Below are 20,401 nucleotides of genomic sequence, written 5' to 3' on the forward strand. Positions count from 1 at the left end.
AATTATTAAGATATATTTTTTTATTTAAAATAGGGTAAACTAGATATGTTATTATGTCATCGATTCATTCGATTTTAATCATCAATTAAAAAATTGATTTTGATGTCTCTTCGGTTTGGTCCCTCAAACTTCCATAGTTGCGGAAAATCATACCCGCACCATCAAAATCTCATATCGCCTCGATGTCTCTTCTCATATTGAACCATCAAAATTATGTGCACTAGATGTCATTTCAACTTTTTGTCTTTCCTCTTGTTGAAAGATAAGAGATATTTATTACTCAATATTAATTTTAATTTATCGATCAGATTAAAATTTAATTTAATTAAATATTAAAATTCTTTTTAAAACTCAATTATAAATTAATTCAATTAAAAATTAATTAATAATAAACTATAACTAAATTCAGGCCTACTTAAATTTCAATCTAAATGAGAATATATATATATAACTCGATAATATCCTCGGCTAAAACAGAAAAGATCATAAAACAAATAACAAAGAGAAATAAAACAACTAGTGGACTAGGATATGATATAAAACGTTTAGATGTCATTGATTCAATAAAAAAGCCCAAGAACAGACCAGGGCTAGACATCATTGTAGTTTTATAAAACTCGAAAAAAACATTTAAAATATTAAAGAAGACTATGGACTCTGAAGATGAAACCTCTCCACCGCCTATCAAGAACCCAGTTCTGCGAACAATATCCTCGACATGACGGTGAACAATCAAAACACCCAACTAAACCATCAAAATATGTAACTAAGCATCGCATGATGCTCCTACCAACTTGAACCGATGTTTTATTGTGATAACCATGATAAACTTTCGTTGAATCGACCAAAACCCTCGAGGTTCACTTTTTCTTAACTGCAGATTTGGTCACCTTGGCTCCGGTTGGGTCTTTCTTCTCTACATTCTTTATGACACCAACAGCAACAGTCTGTCTCATGTCCCTAACGGCAAAACGTCCGAGCGGAGGGTATGTGGCGAAAGTTTCCACAACCATGGGCTTGGTTGGAACCATCTTGATCATACCAGCATCACCATTCTTCAAGAACTTGGGCTCCTTCTCAAGCTCCTTACCAGATCGCCTGTCGATCTTGGTCAGGAGTTCGGCGAACTTGACAGCAATGTGGGAGGTGTGGCAATCGAGGACAGGTGCATAACCATTTCCGATCTGCCCTGGGTGGTTCATGATGATAACTTGGGAAGTGAAGTTGGCTGCCTCCTTGGCAGGATCATCCTTGGAGTTCGAGGCAACGTATCCTCGCTTGAGATCCTTGACAGCAACATTTTTCACATTGAACCCGACATTGTCACCGGGAAGAGCCTCTTGAAGTGCTTCATGATGCATCTCAACAGACTTCACTTCAGTGGTCAATCCAGAAGGTCCGAATGTAACAACCATTCCAGGTTTGAGGACACCAGTTTCAACACGACCCACTGGGACAGTTCCAATACCACCAATCTTGTAGACATCCTGAAGTGGGAGTCGGAGGGGCTTGTCAGAGGGTCTCTTGGGCTCATTGATCTGGTCAAGAGCCTCAAGGAGGGTTGGACCCTTGTACCAATCCAGGTTGGTGGATCTATCAATCATATTGTCACCCTCAAAACCAGAGATGGGGACAAATGGAATCTTCTCAGGGTTGTAACCAACCTTCTTCAGGTAGGAAGAAACTTCCTTAATAATTTCATCATACCTTGCCTTCGAGTACTTGGGGGTTGTCGCATCCATCTGTGCAGAAATTAACAGAAACATTAGAACAAAACCAATTAAATAATAACTAAAATGGAACTCAACCCATAGAACATCGCATTTAAACAAAGGAAAAGGCAAAATTTAACCTTGTTGCAGCAGCAAATCATTTGCTTGACACCAAGAGTGAAGGCAAGGAGAGCATGCTCACGTGTCTGTCCATCCTTGGAAATACCAGCTTCAAAACCACCAGTGGTGGAGTCAATAATAAGGACAGCACAGTCAGCTTGAGATGTACCCGTAATCATGTTCTTGATAAAGTCACGATGACCAGGGGCATCAATAACAGTACAGTAGTACTTGGTTGTCTCAAACTTCCACAAGGCAATATCAATGGTGATACCACGCTCACGCTCAGCTTTCAACTTGTCAAGCACCCAGGCATACTTGAATGACCTCTTGTTCATCTCAGCAGCTTCCTTCTCAAACCTCTCAATGACACGTTTGTCAATACCTCCAAGCTTGTAGATCAAATGACCGGTGGTGGTTGACTTTCCAGAGTCAACATGGCCAATAACCACAATGTTAATGTGAGACTTCTCCTTACCCATTAAAGAGTATTAACTAGAAACTGCATAAACAAATATAAAAGAAGGTTAAAGAAGAATCATGTGCAAACAATCACCAGATAAAACAAACAAAAAAATAATCAATATTCACTTTATTTTTTATCATTGGCAAAATTGAACAAAATACAAGCACTAGCATGCAATCTAACATACAATGATTTTAATTCTATATAAAACAATTATAAATTATGTCGCCTAGCAAAAACATCAAACCTAAATAATACATTAACTCCATTCAAACAAATGATCCACATCGAAGTCTCAGATTAAAATAAAAAATAAAAACAGAATTTCTCACAAAAATGACTTAGTCACAGCAAAATCCTGGACGATTTTTTAATTAGAACACAAATCGAGATATTTTATTTTAGTTTAATTTATAATTAGGTATAATTTATTCATGCTATAAATATATCTAAAAATAAAAAATCAAAATAATTCACATAAAAATAATAAATAAATAAACAAATGATCCACATAAAACTCGCAGATTTAAAGCAAAAATAAAACAGAGTTTCTCACAGAAATGACTCGATCACAATAAAATCCTGGATACTTTTTTATTTAAAACGCAATTCGAGATATTTTACTGTACTTTAATTTATAATAATTCATGATTTAGTCATGCTATAAATATATCTAAAGATAAAAAATCAAAACAATTCACATAAAAATATCGGATCTATAATGATTTCTAATAACAAAATATCCGAATCGAAGCGCAACCAAATTGAGAAACAAATCAAAAGCATTCTCATCAAATAATCAAAGCCAACAGATAATCAAAATCATAACAAATACGGAAATAAGATCATAAACAGAAACCGACACGTTAGAATCAGATTCGAGAAATACAGAACAACAAATTGATCGTCCAAAACAAAATCGAAAACGAAATTGAGGATCTTAGAACCGAACCCTTCAAAAGAGAGAGGGAGAGATCAAATGCCGAAACAGTCGATAGAAGAGAGCATGAGAGAGAGTTTAACAGGGATTTGAGTGTGCCTCTCGTTGCTATTTATAGTCGGGTTTGTCTATTTTATGTTCCTAAAATGCCCTTTTTATATTTGTTTTGATAGATTAGTTCTCCGGTTTCTTAGTGGCGAACGGAGGAAGTGGCTCCTGTAGGACGTTTGAAAAAAAGAATTCTTCAAATAGTGTTTTTCATAATTTATTCCCTTAAATAAGGTATTTGTTAGTCTCTTGCAAAGGCTCCAAGATTTTTAAGTGTCTCTAATTTTAGAAAGTCAAATCGCATGGTAATCTATGTATTTTTAACTTTGAAAAACTTAAAATCACATAGTAATTTATGTATCTTTCATCAGAAAAAAATTGAAATCACATTGTATTTTTATTGTCATCTCGGTAACAAACACCCTAATTTAAAAAATAATTTGGTTAAAGTCCGGGAAAACTTTTTTCCAACGCATTACATGGACGAGGAAGTCGTGGAGGTTGGCTTTCATGTGCACTTGTTTTACGTTTGGTGTGATATGAACGAACGGTTGATATTGATGATGTGTTGTCACGCGCTTAACCTGAGAGTGATATTGATTTTATTTTGGTATCAAATTCGGATCGTAACCAGATTAGATGATCCGAATGACGTGGGTAAATAGAAAAGTTATATGACACATAGGCAAGAGATGTGTTTTTTGACAAAGCAACTTAGCAATACTTGGTGACAAAGCAACTTAGCAATACTTGGGGACAGAGAAAAGGGAGATTTCGAGAACAATTGGAAATTATATTTTGGTTTAATTGTTTTATTTTTTGATTTTATTATTTAAATATATATTTTTATTTACTATTAAAACAGTATCTTTTTATATTACTTAAGGTGAATATGCATTTTTTTTTAAAAACGTGCCTTACATTATATGTCTTCTCCTATATGACATAATCAATAAGGGAAAAAAGCATTAAAAATTAAAGGTTAAAAGAAAAAAAACAAATTTATTATAATATATTTTTTTTAAAAGTTCAAGGATGAAAATGTCATTATACTTTTCATTTGTGATTTATAAAAAAGAAGAAAAGAGATTGAATTGTGATGGTACTTGAATTGTTATTAGATAAAGATTCAATTTAACTTAGATTTTGAATAACTTTGTTTAAATTATCTCAAATTATTTAAAAAAATAAATCTAAATAATTTTGAATTTTTATTGAGATGTTTATTTTATATTTTGATTTTTATTATTTTAAAAATTTAAAATTCAAAATTGATATTTAACGATAACGTGATAAAATTTAGAGGGAAAAAACATATTGATACGACTAAAAATGGATAATTCACAACAATTATTTGATAACTTTATTAAATTTCATACTAAATTTAAATTATCATTGATTTTATATATTATTATTAATTAACTGATTTCTCCAATCAAAAAAATATAAAATATAGATAATCAAATAGTATAATTTTATTTTATAGTAATATAGTTATAATCATATATTTTTATTTTTACTTGATACTATTTTCTAATATTGTACAACTATGAAAAGTATAATTTGATTTTTTTTCTATTTTAAACATTTTATATAAACTAGAATATTTCTCACCTCGCCAAGGATTTAATGAGAATTAATTTATGTCAATTAAAAATATTTATTTAGATAAATTTAATAATAAATCATTTATATTACCTATTTCTCATTAAATATGCGTTAGGGGATACATATACTCTAAAATGAATGATTATTGATATTAATCGATAATATAAATTAATTTATAGAGACAAACATCATTTTTAATTATCACTAAAAATATATTCTATCCTATCAATATTAAAATTTGAATATATAAAATACATTTTTTTAAATCTATATATTTTTTAATTAATCACTAGTATCCGATCTATTGACCGATTAATCCAAATTCGATTACTGTAGAGGCGAGGGCGATCCTCCCAACCCAGTTAAATATATATCTTTAAATATTATAAAAATATAAATTTTAATATTATACAATTATTTTAATTATGAATTAATTATTTTAAAAAATTAGAATATTCTACAGTTGCATATTTAAACTATATTTATATAAAATAAGAAAATTTGTTAAATAATAAAATTTGCATGTGTGTGTATACACGTGCAACACGCGTTAAAGAAAACTAGTGATTTTAAACAATAAAATAAAGGGTAAACTACGCCAATGGTCACTAATGTATGGGTAAATATTTGTTTCCACCAATAATGTTTGAAAAGTCATAAATCGATCACTAACGTTATTATTTGATACAAAATTATCACTGACGTTATCGTATGTTACAAAATGATCACTCGATGTTAACAGTCGTTAACAAATTGTTACTGTAGTAATGGAATGTTAACGTGGCATGTTAAACCAACTGACTCAGTATATTTGACCGATTGTTTGACCTTCTTCTTATTCTTCTTCTTCCATTAACTACTGTCCGTGAAATCAAGCCCCAGAGCAGAAGAATTATGGTAATTTCACATTCTTAAAAAAATCCATTTTCCTCGTTGGAATGGTGTTTAATGGCTTTGATTTTCTTTTGATAAGGAGTCGATGGTCCGTACAAAGAAGACAACAAGTGGTCGACATGGTTGAAACCTTTGTTGAGAGAACAATTATTTGTTCAATGCAAGCACCGTGTTGATTTTCACATGAGTGAGAACAATGTCTGCTTAGATTGCATGATCCGAGAAACAGAAGTATCTAGACATATATGGAGTTCAAACGTATATTATCAACAGTGCCAATATCGTCTTCTTGAACGAGAGGCCACAACCAAGGCTCAAAAAAGGCGTGACCAAATCGTGCGAGGTCTGTGATCGTAGCCTCGTGGACTCCTTTCGGTTATATTCTCTCAGTTACAAGGTACAATTCCCTTGTTTATGATTTTCTCGGGTTCTGTTTGGTAGCCAAGTAAATGAATATCATAATTTGAACTAATTTTTTGGTTAATTATGTATGACTGCAAATTGTTGGAACATCAAAGAGTTTTCGAAAGAAGAAGAGGCAGTTGCATATGAGCATGGCATTAGACTCTGAGAATTCATACAACAGCAGTTGCACATGGGCATGACATTAGATTATTAGCCCTAGTTCAGTTAGTATTACAAATTTGTAATACTATGTTAATATCAGATTTTTCAGAAAAAATCCAACATTAACACACTATATATACTATTGTGTACATTACATGACATATGTATAGGAGCAACAAAACATAGAAGTGAAAAAATGATAATGATAATGTAACATCCGCAATACCGGGTTAGTGACCAAATTGTAAAGTTTCAGAATTTAGTGACTAAAGTATAAGAATGAAATAGTTCAATGATTATTGGATATATAAGATGAAGGTTATTTAGTAATTAGTAAAGGAAATAAAGGGCAAAAGGGTCAATTAACCAAGAAATGAATAAAAATGGGATTGGTAAGGATAAAGGCACATGGAAAGGGAGAGAATTCTCCAGAGTTATCTTTTCCTTTCTTCTTCTTCTTCTTCACGGGGAAGCCAAGAGCCAAAGGTAAGTTTCTTTGTTTATAATTGAATTGTTGATTTTAAGGTTGGGTTTTAATTATTAGATATACTAAGCTTAGAGTTATCTTTTCCTTTCTCTTCTTCTTCTTCACGGGGAAGCCAAGAGCCAAAGGTAAGTTTCTTTGTTTATAATTGAATTGTTGATTTTAAGGTTGGGTTTTAATTATTAGATGATAACTAAGCTTAAGGAAAGCTTAAATCATCTTTAAAGCAAAGGATGGTGGAGTTAGGAGAGATTAAAGATTTAGAGTTTACAAATGAAATCTTGGAATAAAGTTCATTTCTTAGATTGGAAGTTAAATTTGACTTGTCAATGGTTAAATTAAGAGATTTGGAGTGATAGAATTGGATTTAGATCATATAGAAAATTTGGTATGATTCTTGAATCTCATAAAGAAGATAGGATTTTGAGGATAAAGATGATTTACATGGATATAAGTTGGTTCAAGTTATAGTAGTTGAGTTTAATGTCAAAATAGGGGCTTAAAATAGAAGAATTAAGGGAAGAGTTGATGATTTACGTGTTAAAATGCCAGTTCTGGGCAATGTGCATCGATGCACATTCATTGTGCACCGATGCATCGATGATAAATACCAGAAATTGTTTAAGGTGCATCGATGCACATGCAGTGCATCGATGCATGATTTTAAATAGAAAACATCGAATAGGATTTATGCATCGATGCTAAGTAGTGCATCGATGCATCCCCATTAAAAAAACATCGAATGCATTTTATGCACCGGTGCACAAGTAGTGCATCGATGCATACATTCATTGAAAGAGGAAATGGGCTTTTCTCTTAGCCTAAGAAGTGACAGTTTTAGAATATATCAATTGGAATATTGATATGAATCTGTGTATTGTTATGTAGAGATAGAAAGTGATCGTTTCGGGATAATTGAGGAATTAGAATCGAATCAAAGCAAAGCTAAGGTGAGTGCAATTTATTTTGTACTTATTTTATTGAATTAACATTGGCTTGTGATGAGCCAGTGATGGAGTTACTATGGTAAGAAGTAACTTCTAATTGTTATGTGATTACCATGTATGCATTAATACATAGAAATAGATGCTATGTTATATGATTTATATGCTTAAGTGAAAATGCAACATATGATATATGTTATTTGACATGACATGCATGGTTACATGAAAGAAAGCTATGTGACTACATATATATGTGAAAGAAGCTATAAGCTTATATGCACATGTGATATACGTGATATGAATTACATGAAATGATTTACATGAATACATGTATATATAATACATGTGATATATGAGATATATGGTTACACATACATGTGATATGTACAGAAGAGAAAGCAAGTGATACGAAATGTATAAATAAATGCCCATAGTATATGATACGAGAGCTATAGGTATAGTTGGCATGCCAAGAGTCGAGGGTTTTACCTATGTCTTTCGAGACATATGGACAGTATACCTATGTTCTAAGGAACATATGGACAGTTACCTAGGTTCTTTGGGACCTATGGACAGTTGCCGAGGTTCTTTATGACCTCTGGATAGTTACCGGGTCTGTGTGACCTCTGGATAGGTCCCTTCGGGATTATACGAGCTGTGGTGACAGCATTAGTGCATAACCTCAATGTACTCACATACCTCTATTCTCAATAATATACATGGGCAATGAAATTGACAAACAAATGAAAGTGAAAGTGATAAAAGAAGGTAAGTTGCATGTGTGCATGACCTGATTGTATATTGTTATCATACCATAGATTCATGCATATTGATATGTAGTGACTCAATGATATGAATGCACATACATGAATTATATGTGTTATATGATGAGTATATGGTAAGTGGAAAGGATTATTGATAGTGTTTGTATATGTATGTCTTTTATTTATATGAAATGATATATGGTTATATTATATGTTTTGTATGCCTCACTAAGTCTATGACTTAGCGTGTAAGTAATTTACACGTAGGTACCAAGAACGAGAAGTGAAAGAATAGAAGTGGCAAAGACAGTATCATTACTAAAAGATCAGATCAGAAGTATTTGACAAAGTATGTATTTGGTTATGTATAAAGTGTTGGCATGTAATAAGTCATTAAGTACGAGCACTCTGATCAAGTCTGTATTTTGTTTTAAATAAAGTTTTAAATTTCCCGGGATTTTTCTTAAGAGTCAAGATTTGAAAAGTCAATGTGACACGTCGGACTCGTATCCGGGTCGGGTACGGGTTGGGGGTGTTACAGATAAGCTACTTGGAATGCTTAGTTTTTAAAGATACATTAGGTTTATACTTCTGGTTTTAGGGCAAGATTAGGAGTAGTTGAAACATGAAAAAAATAAGAAGACAACAGGTGGCCACCATGGTTTTGTCTTTACTTTTGATGTTATCTTTTTGTCGTTGTGTGTGTGTGTGTGTGTGTTTTTTTTTTTGCATGGTTTTGTCTGAAATGGTTATGGGTGGTTAAAGGGGACGAGGAGGAGGAGGAAGAAGAAGAAGAAGAAGAAGAAGAAGAGTCAAATAATTATATAACCAAAATAGAACAAAAGCGATAATTGGAATACTAAATATGTAGTTTACTCTATAAATATTAGGGGTAAAGCAACTTTAGTTCCATAAAAATATGTCTCCAAATTCATGGACTAATATGGATGAAAACAAAATTTAAGGATTAAATTGGTAGACATTGTTAAACTCGGTGAGTAAAATTGTTTTATAGCAAAGTCTTAAGCCTGAAAGCCGTCAGCCGCCCATCATAATAAAACCAAACAGAATGTAAATTCTCATTTTTATCCATCATCGTATCGAAATCTGACGGTCTAAATTCACTAGGAGGGGAAGAATTTAATTAAACGGCAGAGAGAAAAACCCTAATATAGGATATATAAAATATTATAATTGATTATTAAATATTATATTTAGTTTAGTCGTTAGTGGTTAAGGCATGGACAATTTATTAAAATAATATTTTTTACTTAATTTTTTTATTTTTTATTCAAATAATATTAAAAAATATTGGATTTTCAAAATGGCACCCAGTGGTGATGTATATATTTAATTAAAATTGATTTTAAATAATTTTTAAAAAAACTTGAGAGGATTAATGATATTTTTTAAAAATTATGGTAGTGGTTTAATTAAAAACATTCAAATATTTTAAAGTTTAATATGAATTTTTAAAAATTTTGTAAGGACTTACCTATTTTTAATACTTTTTTTCAAATTTTTGAGAGGCAAGACCCCAACATATTCCCGTTATGTTCCGACACTGATGACACCCATATCATATAAAAGAAAAACGTGTACTCATAAAAACATCTCATCAAAAATTATTTCTCATGACAACGGCTTTTCCTACATAAGAAGCCATCAAGACTTTTATTTTTGTTTCCTTTTTTTCTTCTTTTAATTTTAATAAGATATATATCAAATGTATCAACTCACTAACAAATATAAGGATTTACTTAGTGATAGAGGTGTGTCTATTCTACTCATAAATTCTATATTCAATATCCGACGCCATTTCTTATTTAATTTTTTTATTTTGCAATCAAAAGTAGCACAGGTCACTAATTGATTAGAAAAATAAATTTATTAAATAAAATTTTAAAATAAATTAATTTAATATATAAGTAATAATGATCATATGTATAAATATATAATTTTTTTAACTATCACGTCAAATATTAAAAACATATAGCTTGACAACACTTAAATACTTAAATGGTATGATTAAAAAAATCGAAATATCAGTGATCAAAATATAATCCCCATAACTAAGTGTGGTTATAGGTGTAGTTTCCCCTAAATATTATTTTTATTTGATAATTTTCTCCAAAATTAATAAAATAAAGGATTAATTAAGAAAATGTTCAAATTATATTTTTTTGTTTACGCGTCTAACGTTTTTTTAATCAATGTTGGTTTTCAATATTTTTGTCGTTATTATTTTAAGTGTATGAAATTCTCATAAACTACTTAAGATGTTATACGTAAAGTGACTTAAAAAAACGTAAAATTCATACAATGTAAAATTGTTATTATTATTCTAAAAGCTCTAAAATATTTCTAAAATTTGAAAACACTCTAAACATATAAAATTCATAATCTCTAAATAGCGATATAATCCTTCAGTTTTTGTTTTTAATTTAATAAAGACCCCTAAAATTGATTCACTTACACATGTTGCCACTTCAAGAGGCACTCAGAAGAATCCATTTTAAAGCCATAATTTTTCTCTTGTTCGTTGGGTAATGAAATATTTTTTTCCCATAAAATAGACCCAAAAAAAAACTAATACCCATTCGGTTCTTTTGTCCGTACAGATAAGGCAGATTCGCTTTAGGAAGCAGCATAAGTTTCTCCATCGGATCCTCCTCCCCCAAGTAAAATCTCCTTTTAGTTCATTTAGTGCAAATTTTCTCTGGGTTTTATTTTGATTTGTAATGTTTCTTTTGTGTTGTATACTTGTAGATGTGTTTCTATATTGGTGGAATCTTTTTAATTGGTGTGGAGAATTTGTTGAACCTTAAGGAGAAGTGAACGTTTCGAGTTTACATTACAAGAAAGTGAGTTTTTTTTTTCTGTCGTTTATTGAAATGGGATCCATTTTCGATTTGTTTTAAGTGGTAAAAGAAGTTATTTTCACCCTTTGAATTAGCTGAAGATTGGGTTTTTCAAATTGTCTTTTGATTTTTATTATTATTTTGGTAGGTTGAATATGGTTTTTTGTTGAACTTCGATAGAGAAGGAGAGAGATAAGGGGAATTTGTTCTAAAGAGTGAGGAGTCTTTGAGGTGGTGGAACTAGGAGTAATGGTGTCTAAGAATGATCCAATTGAGTCAATTTCAAATTCGATTCACTTTATAAAAGAAACATTTTTACCTCTTGAATTGGGCATTAAGAAAGCTGCAAAAGATCTCCAGAGTTGTTGGGGAGCTTCACATGTCAAAGGCGATAATGTTGAATTGACTGCTCATTTGAATGGTAGTGATAGGAATGATAAGGTTCAAATTTTTTGTGTGAAGAAGAGTAGAGGTGTTAGTAATGGGATGTGTTGTGTTGGTTGTGAAGAAAGAAAGAAAAGGCGGTGTATTAAGGTTCCCATCAAGGTTTTGATGGGATTGTTTTCGCCTGCAAATGGGCAGAACAAAGAGAAAGTCGGTTTGGATAGAAAAGGATTGAAAGAGACAAATATGGATGGAGATGAAAGGTCTTGTATGAACTGCTTGCAGTTTGCAGTGACTTGGTCAGTGTTGATTAACAGTTTTTCCCTGGCTTTACCAAGCTCATTTAAGTCAGGGAGGAAGCGAAATCAGAAAGTGGGTGACAGAGATAATATGCAATCAAAGATTTTATTCGAGTATAGAGAGTCAAAAACTCATTTTGTTGTAAAGAATGAGGGTTTGGAACATAATGATGGGAAAAATATATCAATTGAATGCTTTGTAGGGTTCATATTTGACCAGTTGATTCAAAATCTTCAGAAGTTTGATCCACTTCTACAGGAAAGTAATAAGAAGCATTGTGATAGTCCACTGACTTCATCTCCACCATCACAGTTCAATCTTTTAAAAGCGGTGACAAGTATTTGGGAAAATCAAAAGGTTGATGTAAATGGATTTTTGGGAAATTTGAAGTTTGCTAGAGTGGGAGGTGTTCCTCAGGGTATGATAGGAGTTGCTTCTTCAGTGAATGAAGAGGGTGATGATGATGGTGTTACCGGCAGCACGGAAAAAAGAGGTAGAAATTCCCCTCAGAAATTGGCGAGTGAAATCCTGAGCATTCCTCTATCAAATGTGGAGCGACTGAGATCCACCTTATCCACTGTCTCACTCGCAGAACTAATTGAGCTTCTTCCACCTTTGGGTCGCTCTTTGCAAGACCATCCTGACAAGAAGAAGTTATTCTCTGTCCAGGATTTCTTCAGATACACAGAATCTGAAGGTAAGGTTTCTTGGGCAGCTCACCAAACGATTAGTGTTGCATCATATATATGTGTATATATATTTTCTGTTTGGTGCCTTGAATTGCAGAATCAGTTTTAGACTATTAGTAGCATAATTCAAATTATAGTTTTCTTAAACTCTATATTTTGTGGATCTTCATGCTGAAAGTGCAGGAATTGGGTAATTTTGGATTCTGTTTCTGTTATATCATTTGTGCAATCCTACTTGCACTTGGAGGTTCTGTTTGTAAGTTATTAGATTAGCATAAGTAATCTGCCTTTGTGTTTTGCCGTGCCGTTGCTACTATTATCTATTACTCATTAATACCCTTATCAAACCTTTTATGCTAAATAAGTTCACAACTTCATATAATTTGAGTTTTCATAGCATTAATTTCAGGTTGGGTAATTCATTATGGTCAAATGTGACTAACTACAGTGTAATATATCACTCATGTCCGATATGCTCTGATTTTTACTGATGCATTTTTATTTCAGGAAGGAGGTTCTTTGAAGAACTAGATAGAGATGGTGATGGCCAAGTAAATTTAGAAGATCTTGAAGTTGCTATGAAGAAAAGAAAATTGCCTCAGAAATATGCTCGGGAATTCATGTGCCGCACTAGAAGAAACCTCTTTTCAAAATCTTTTGGTTGGAAGCAGTTTTTGTCCTTGATGGAACAGAAGGAGCCAACCATTCTCAGAGCTTATACTTCTCTCTGGTTGAGCAAGTCTGGAACCCTCCAAAAAAGTGAAATATTGGCATCACTTAAAAATGTTGGACTTCCTGCAAATGAAGACAATGCTGTTGCTATGATGAGATTTTTGAATGCAGACACCGAAGAATCTATTTCCTATGGACACTTCCGCAATTTTATGCTTCTGTTGCCTTCAGACCGGCTTCTTCAAGATGATCCACGGTGAGCTTATGTTTTCCATTTGAAGAGTCTTACCCTGAAATTCTGGCTGAAGCACAAGCTCCAATTTAGTTCTCTAATGACTTATCTTGGTTCAGGCTAGACGTCCAAATTTTAGTTTTGCATTTTGGTCTCTGAATTATAGTATGTAGGCACAGTTTGTGGAATTGTATATTTACTGCAGTAGTGCTCTGTGCTTCATCGGTTTGGATACCTTCTGAGAAAAGTTGTTATTTCTAATTGATCAATTATTAGAATTTGTATAGAACTTTAGTGCAGGGTCATCAACTTTTTTGTAGCAGCTTACCTACCCCCTTTCTATTAGCGAACATATGTATAATTTTTTGCACATGCACTGATTTTGAACAAATTATTGGTGATTAACTGTTGACAGTAAATTCCTTCTGTATTTCATACAGAAATATCTGGTTTGAGGCTGCCACGGTTGTTGCTGTTGCACCACCTGTGGAAATACCTGCTGGAAGTGTTCTTAAATCTGCACTGGCAGGGGGTCTTTCATGTGCACTCTCAACATCTTTACTGCACCCAGTTGATACTATAAAGGCACATTCTTCAGCTTAATGCTGTTTTTACATAATAAATTCTGCTTGTTTTTGAAAACCTTGTAGAATCCATTTCTGTGAGTACAGTCTGCAGCCTCCCATGTTAGAATTTACTGTCACTGAACTGTAGAGTACTCACATGTGAGATGATATTCTTTAGGCTGCATACGGTGAAAAGCAGTTTCTTATTGAGATTTATGATATACTGGCTGCAAATGGCTTTTGTTAAAAAAATTTGGGTTTAGAAACATTCAAATGTTGCTAGACACGTGCATTATAGTGTGGGTTTTCCTTCTAGGAAGCCTTATACAAGTATCCCTGAATTTTGATACTGTTTTCCAATAGCAGAGTTTTCTTTTGCGATAAATGGTTGGGACTTTGGGTAATTTTGCATGTTATGGAGCATTTCAACTTATTAGGCATAACTGGTTATATGTGTCTTCTAGTCGCTGCTCCTGTCAGATCTTGTAGATCAATATTTGTCCTCAGGATTTTGTCTCCACCCCTTGGTGGAGGCACCTTTTTGGTAGTTCAAATTCTTTTTAGTCTCTCAACACTAAAGGTTTAAAGCACTTAAGTTTTAAAGGAAGTTGTAAGAATGTTTGTGCTTATACATGCATGTATTCTTGCAGGTTTTCTTACTGAAACTGTTGACTTTTCTGCTCGTCCCTTATCTTTTTATGGAATGCTTCTTGTGATATGTCAATAGGGTTTTCTCATGATTATTTGTTTCGCCTCTTTTCTATTTCTCTGTTTCATCAGACTCGAGTGCAAGCATCAACTCTGACCTTCCCAGAAATCATATCAAAGCTTCCACAAATTGGAGTTAGGGGGCTATATAGGGGTTCAATCCCTGCCATTATTGGCCAGTTTTCAAGGTTTTACATATTTTTTGTTGTTTACCTTTCTTTGTTCTCTGGTTTGGTTTTGCTTTCCATCATTTTTGGGTGTGATTGATTTTCTTTCAACATTGCAGCCATGGTCTTCGAACAGGAATATTTGAAGCAAGTAAACTTGTATTGGTCAATGTTGCTCCAGACCTCCCTGACATCCAGGTACATTTTGCTGCACTATTTTTATTTTGTGAAATTTTCTATTGAATTTCTCTTGTTTCTTTGTAACATAGCTTTCCTTAATTTTCCTTTCCATGGGGAATATCCTAAGTCTCTTATGTTGTTTTACAAGCTCCTTCCATGTGGTTATTTGTCATTATGACCAGTTTACTAGATTTCCCTGATTTTATGGGGAATTCTAAAAAAGGGAGGTTAATTTGAGGTCAAAAAATGTTAACCAAAATATGCATAAAATGTTACCAAGATACATTAATTGTTACAACAGTAACATTTTGAGTATATATCCAAAATGGTATCAATTTTGTGTATATACATAAATTGTTACAAACTTTGTTACATTTTTAGTATACCTTTTTCAATTTTCTCAACAACTGGATTAAATTGAAGAATCAGAATAGATTCCAAGCGAGGCAAACCAAAAAGGGCTAAGATACCACTCAAGAAAAGATTGCCTAAGGTTTTGGAGCATTTTGAGAGTTATTTGACTTGAGTTATGAGAGTACGAATGCTTTTTTCTTCTGTTCCCCCAAGAGAAGACGGGTTAAATTGTCTAATTGATTTGATGGTTTATGGATCTTGTAACATTTTGAGTATATACCGAAAATTAACAACATTTTGGGTCAATAATCAAAATGTTATAATGTTGTTACAATTTATGTGTCTTAGATAACGATTTGTGTAGGTTTTGGTAACATTTTTAATAGCCTACTGTTTTTTACCTTAAATTAACCTTCCTCACCCTAGAACTGCCCCTGATTTCATTGATGTTGCTAGAATTGTCATGTAAACTAAGTAAAAGTAGAAAAGTTATGCATTGAACAGGCTACCTTAAGATATTTAGCCGGTTTCCTACAATCATGCATGGTGCATGCTAAAAGCACACCCCATGCTTGAATATTAATAATTACAGAACTTTAACCAACTATCCTTGAATGGTTTGTGTTACGGTCTCGCGTTAGGGATCTAGTCACTGATCAATACGTAGGAAAACTGTCTAACTTAGAGAGGCTTTTTCCCTGATTTCTATTTCTTCCTCTCAAATTGCCTAGGATAAACAAGTGATACTCGTCAAAGGGAATTCTAGACCTGAGACTCGTTAGAGAGAATCTTAAATCTCGTACAATTAAAAAATAAATTCTTATCTAATTTTATTGCTGCCAATCAACCTATCTTCCGAAGATAGTATTAGTATTTTCTTTTTCCTAAACGTAATTAATGCTAACGTATTATTACTCTTCTCTCTAAAGAAGAGTTCGTTTGCGAGTTCGGGATTGCATAGTCTATGCATCTGTTCGCACTGTTGTTACATGCAAGGAAATTTTACTCTGTCCCTCTCCAGATCCAACTCTGGGTCATCTTCATCTACTACCTCTAACCAGAATAATCGTTTGCACTAATGTCCTACTAAGTAGGGCTAGTTACAGTTGTAGCAAAGACCCTTAGACCTCCGCTCTACCATCTTTGAGCATCTCAATTATTTGAAGACAGGAGGGCTTGTCTTACTATCATCGGAACCCCTCGCTGATGCCAAGCTTCCATCTGAGCTGGCTTTTGATGCGACTATGGGTGTTTTCGTGGAGGTGATCCTTCTTGTTCCATCTGGTAGTACAGTAGTCGTGCTTCTCCTATCATGTGAAAAGTCCTGAAACCCAGTTTGTCTACCTCAGCTGTTCTCTGGTTTGAATTTTTTTTTCCGCACTTGTGTGGTCAAATCAAAGGATCTTCGGGTACCATCAAAAATCGGGAAATCTAGCTTTGTATATTGTAGTACAACGCCGGATCCACCTATCGTTTCAGTCATGTTCTCCTGCCTAGTTGGTTGACTACTCGTTTGGTTGGCACTGTCTTTTATGCTGTCAATCCCTTTTCCTCTTTCACAGTTTTGGTTGGAAGCCATCAGTTCTAGTATTTGCAACGGCAATTGATGCACCGTATGGCTTAACGGGTTGTTACGTTCAGTCATCCTGGTCTCTACTCCTCTGTTTGCAGAATCACCCATTGTGCCAAGCTCTGAAGCCAAGTTGTTACGGTCCCATGTTACGGAAAACTGTTTTAACTTAGCAGGGGACTCTTTCCCTGATTTCTACTTCTTCCTTGCAAATGATCTATGATGAACAGGTGGAACTTGTCGAATGAAATTTAGACCTTGGACTTTTTTTTTTTATAGGAATTGAAGGCCTCGTTAAAAATCTCCTCCTTAATTTAGACCTTAGACTTGTTACATAGGTTTTCTTGTTTGAATAAACGATTAAGTCAAATAAAACAATTACTCTAAATAAAGATAGACTCCTATAACCGTAAGGACACTTTGAAAGAAATTCTCCTAATAATAAACCGATATCTTCCTAAAAGTTGTGATGCTTGTGCTGTAGTTGCTCCTCTTGTTTTTGCTATTGCTTTTTCCTTCTATGAGAGTGGATTTATATTCTGTACATGGAGAAGAAGCTGGTCTTCCACAATGTTACGATTAGGGAAAGGGATGACTCTAATTATAGTCATTTGCATGCATTGTAGGTTCAATCCATGGCATCATTCTGCAGCACAGTTCTGGGAACGGCTGTGCGGATTCCTTGTGAGGTACTAAAACAGCGTTTGCAGGCTGGCCTATTTGACAATGTTGGAGAAGCTCTTGTTGGTACGTGGCACCAGGATGGTCTAAAGGGCTTTTTCCGTGGGACTGGGGCCACTCTTTGCCGCGAGGTTCCATTCTACGTCGCAGGGATGGGGCTTTATGCTGAATCTAAAAAGGTATTGGTGTTTTTCATGACGACGATTATTTTTTATTTCTCCCCTCTGAGTAATTTAATGCCTGCCAAGACTCCGTACTTGTTTTGATCATTAGTTTTCTAAGAACTATTTCGGTTCTGCGTGCTTCTTTAGCTTGCGCAACAACTTCTAAGACGGGAACTAGAACCTTGGGAAACAATTGCAGTTGGAGCTCTATCTGGAGGGTTAGCAGCCGTTGTCACTACTCCTTTTGATGTCATGAAAACTAGAACGATGACTGCTCCGGGAGGCCAACCAATATCAATGTCGATAATAGCCATTTCTATACTCCGAGACGAGGGACCCCTTGGTCTATTTAAAGGAGCAGTACCCCGGTTTTTTTGGATTGCTCCCTTAGGTGCCATGAACTTCGCTGGTTACGAGTTGGCAAAGAAAGCCATGGACAAAAATTAAGACGCGGCTATGAATCAGCTCGCCGGGACGAATTCCGGGTAGGTGCAATACCTTCCAAAGTAAGAACATATGATCCACAATGGCTTCTGGGATTTTCTTTTTTGATCGAAGCAACTGAATGCTGCTGGAAATTTTGTGCTTTTCTGCCCAAAACTAATGGAAACAAGCTGTTTAAATTTAATTTGTCGAAAGCTCCACCCATTTTCCTTGCCAAAAGTTGTAATATCTTTTGCAGTTTATACCAATCTTTGTAACTTCTGACTTTTTCATTTGAGGTTATATTTGATATGATCCTAATCCATCATCCCTTCATACCAAAGTGCGATTAAGTGCATACGAACTCATATTCTCGTGTATGTTCTAATAGCAATAACATTAGTCGAATTAAGATTCAATCGAGTAAGATGGGATATACATGATATGAATGAGTGTTAGTATGTGGGTATATATTTTTAAGGGCAAATTACATAAATTATCACTGTACTTTCTTCTCTTCTATATTTTGATCACTAAACTTAAAAACTTTTCAATTTACTCATTGAACTGTAAACATTGAATTTTTTTTATCACTCTACCGTTTTTCTTTTAACTGTGTGATGAAATGACATTTTTTGTTAATTCTTAACTGTCACATAGGCATTAATTAATATTTTATTTAAAGTATTGATTGAATTGCAATAATTGATGTTAATATCATTCAAATATTTTAAAAGTTTTGGATATTTTGAAAATGAAATTGTATACAGAATTATAAAACTATAAAATATTTTATATTTTAAAAAATGATCATAATTTTTTTATGTTTCGTATTTTAAAGGTATTATAAAAATGATAAATAGAATTTTAATTATAATTGATGAATTAAATAAGATATTAACGATTGAATTTTAGTACCAACTAAGTAGGACATAAATCAGGTTAAAATCAAGACTTAAGTTTCTTATTAACAATTGTTTTCTCTGTCTTGAGTTCGAGTTTTTGTATATGCAGAAAATCATTTTTGGAAAATTCACCCATCAAAACAGACCGTTTGATCTGCCCAAATTAATCTGAACAAAACCTTGAAAATTTGAAAGGACAACAAAAAAACAATCAAACAAAAATTCTCTCTATTTAAACTTGCTCATAAACAGAAAACCCTACCTTAACCACCAAGTCATGTAAATTATTACTAAAATCTACTTATATCATATAAAGTTATATGACATATTTATTCATTTTCCAATTGTATTTTTTAAGATAAGGAGGAACATAAGGTTTTGCGTTAGCGGTGCTACATTTTAAAATGTTTTATTAAAATTTCAAGAGGGTGAAATTATATCATCAATAGAAAATATAAAAATACCTAAATTATATAAAATTTTTAATATTCTAATTGTACGATGGTTTGTTTCCCAACATATCCTTCATCCATCCCTATTATATTTGTAAAAGTTGCTTGAGTCTAAAAAGAATCCTACCAAACTTAATAAGTGTAATTGTTACATGAGAAGTATTCTTGTATGAATATATTCTTTTTAATAGTCTGAGGTGATTATAAAGTAGTATTTGTTTAGAATTTTCTCAACTAATTGACAACACATACACACCCTGCAGATGCAACTACTCGAACTCATGACTTCTACGAAGAATAACATTCTCTTTATCACTGAGCTCACTTGACGAGTTCTCTTATAGGAATACTCGAATGAGAAGCAAAATTATATATATATATTAATTTAATTATGAGATATTAAATTTCTTAAGATTAAAAGTTGAAAATTTGATATTATAAACATAGTAAATTGAATTAAAATAGTCTCTTATAATAAATCCATCTAAATCTTAATGAAAAACAATCTCATCCCACTAAAACATGGTTTGATGATTGACACTTAAT

At 33.0% G+C, this 20,401-nt stretch overlaps 3 protein-coding genes across 4 annotated transcripts in view; 2 read left to right on the top strand and 1 right to left on the bottom strand.

The window, feature by feature from the left end:
- Positions 1-11,616, top strand: part of LOC120174600 — a 30,731-nt gene extending 19,115 nt beyond the window's left edge. The window contains exons 7-8 of the transcript XR_005521188.1: positions 10,978-10,982; positions 11,606-11,616. The gene's annotated coding sequence lies outside the window, so the exon portion shown is untranslated. The remainder of the gene's footprint in view (positions 1-10,977; positions 10,983-11,605) is intronic.
- Positions 507-11,616, bottom strand: LOC120174602 (elongation factor 1-alpha-like). Of its 2 annotated transcripts, none has more exons than XM_039181406.1 (3): positions 11,577-11,616; positions 1,853-2,331; positions 507-1,742 (listed from the first exon to the last, which is right to left on the bottom strand). In XM_039181406.1, the coding sequence occupies exons 2-3, from the start codon at positions 2,312-2,314 to the stop codon at positions 861-863; spliced, it is 1,344 nt and encodes a 447-aa protein (XP_039037337.1). In that variant the 5' UTR covers positions 2,315-2,331; positions 11,577-11,616; the 3' UTR covers positions 507-860. The 2 variants fall into 2 exon arrangements, with proteins under 2 accessions (XP_039037337.1, XP_039037338.1); XM_039181407.1 differs by lacking the exon at positions 11,577-11,616 and adding an exon at positions 3,251-3,321 and having other exon boundaries at positions 1,853-2,334.
- Positions 11,158-18,756, top strand: LOC120174601 (mitochondrial substrate carrier family protein C-like). Its single transcript, XM_039181405.1, has 9 exons — positions 11,158-11,228; positions 11,317-11,411; positions 11,557-12,789; positions 13,289-13,709; positions 14,126-14,270; positions 15,032-15,147; positions 15,246-15,324; positions 17,857-18,090; positions 18,223-18,756. The coding sequence occupies exons 3-9, from the start codon at positions 11,658-11,660 to the stop codon at positions 18,520-18,522; spliced, it is 2,427 nt and encodes an 808-aa protein (XP_039037336.1). The 5' UTR covers positions 11,158-11,228; positions 11,317-11,411; positions 11,557-11,657; the 3' UTR covers positions 18,523-18,756.
- Positions 18,757-20,401: the final 1,645 nt, after the last annotated feature.

Source organism: Hibiscus syriacus, unplaced genomic scaffold (assembly GCF_006381635.1).
Source record: "Hibiscus syriacus cultivar Baekdansim isolate YM2019G1 unplaced genomic scaffold, ASM638163v2 tig00112114_pilon, whole genome shotgun sequence".
Taxonomy (NCBI): domain Eukaryota; kingdom Viridiplantae; phylum Streptophyta; class Magnoliopsida; order Malvales; family Malvaceae; genus Hibiscus; species Hibiscus syriacus.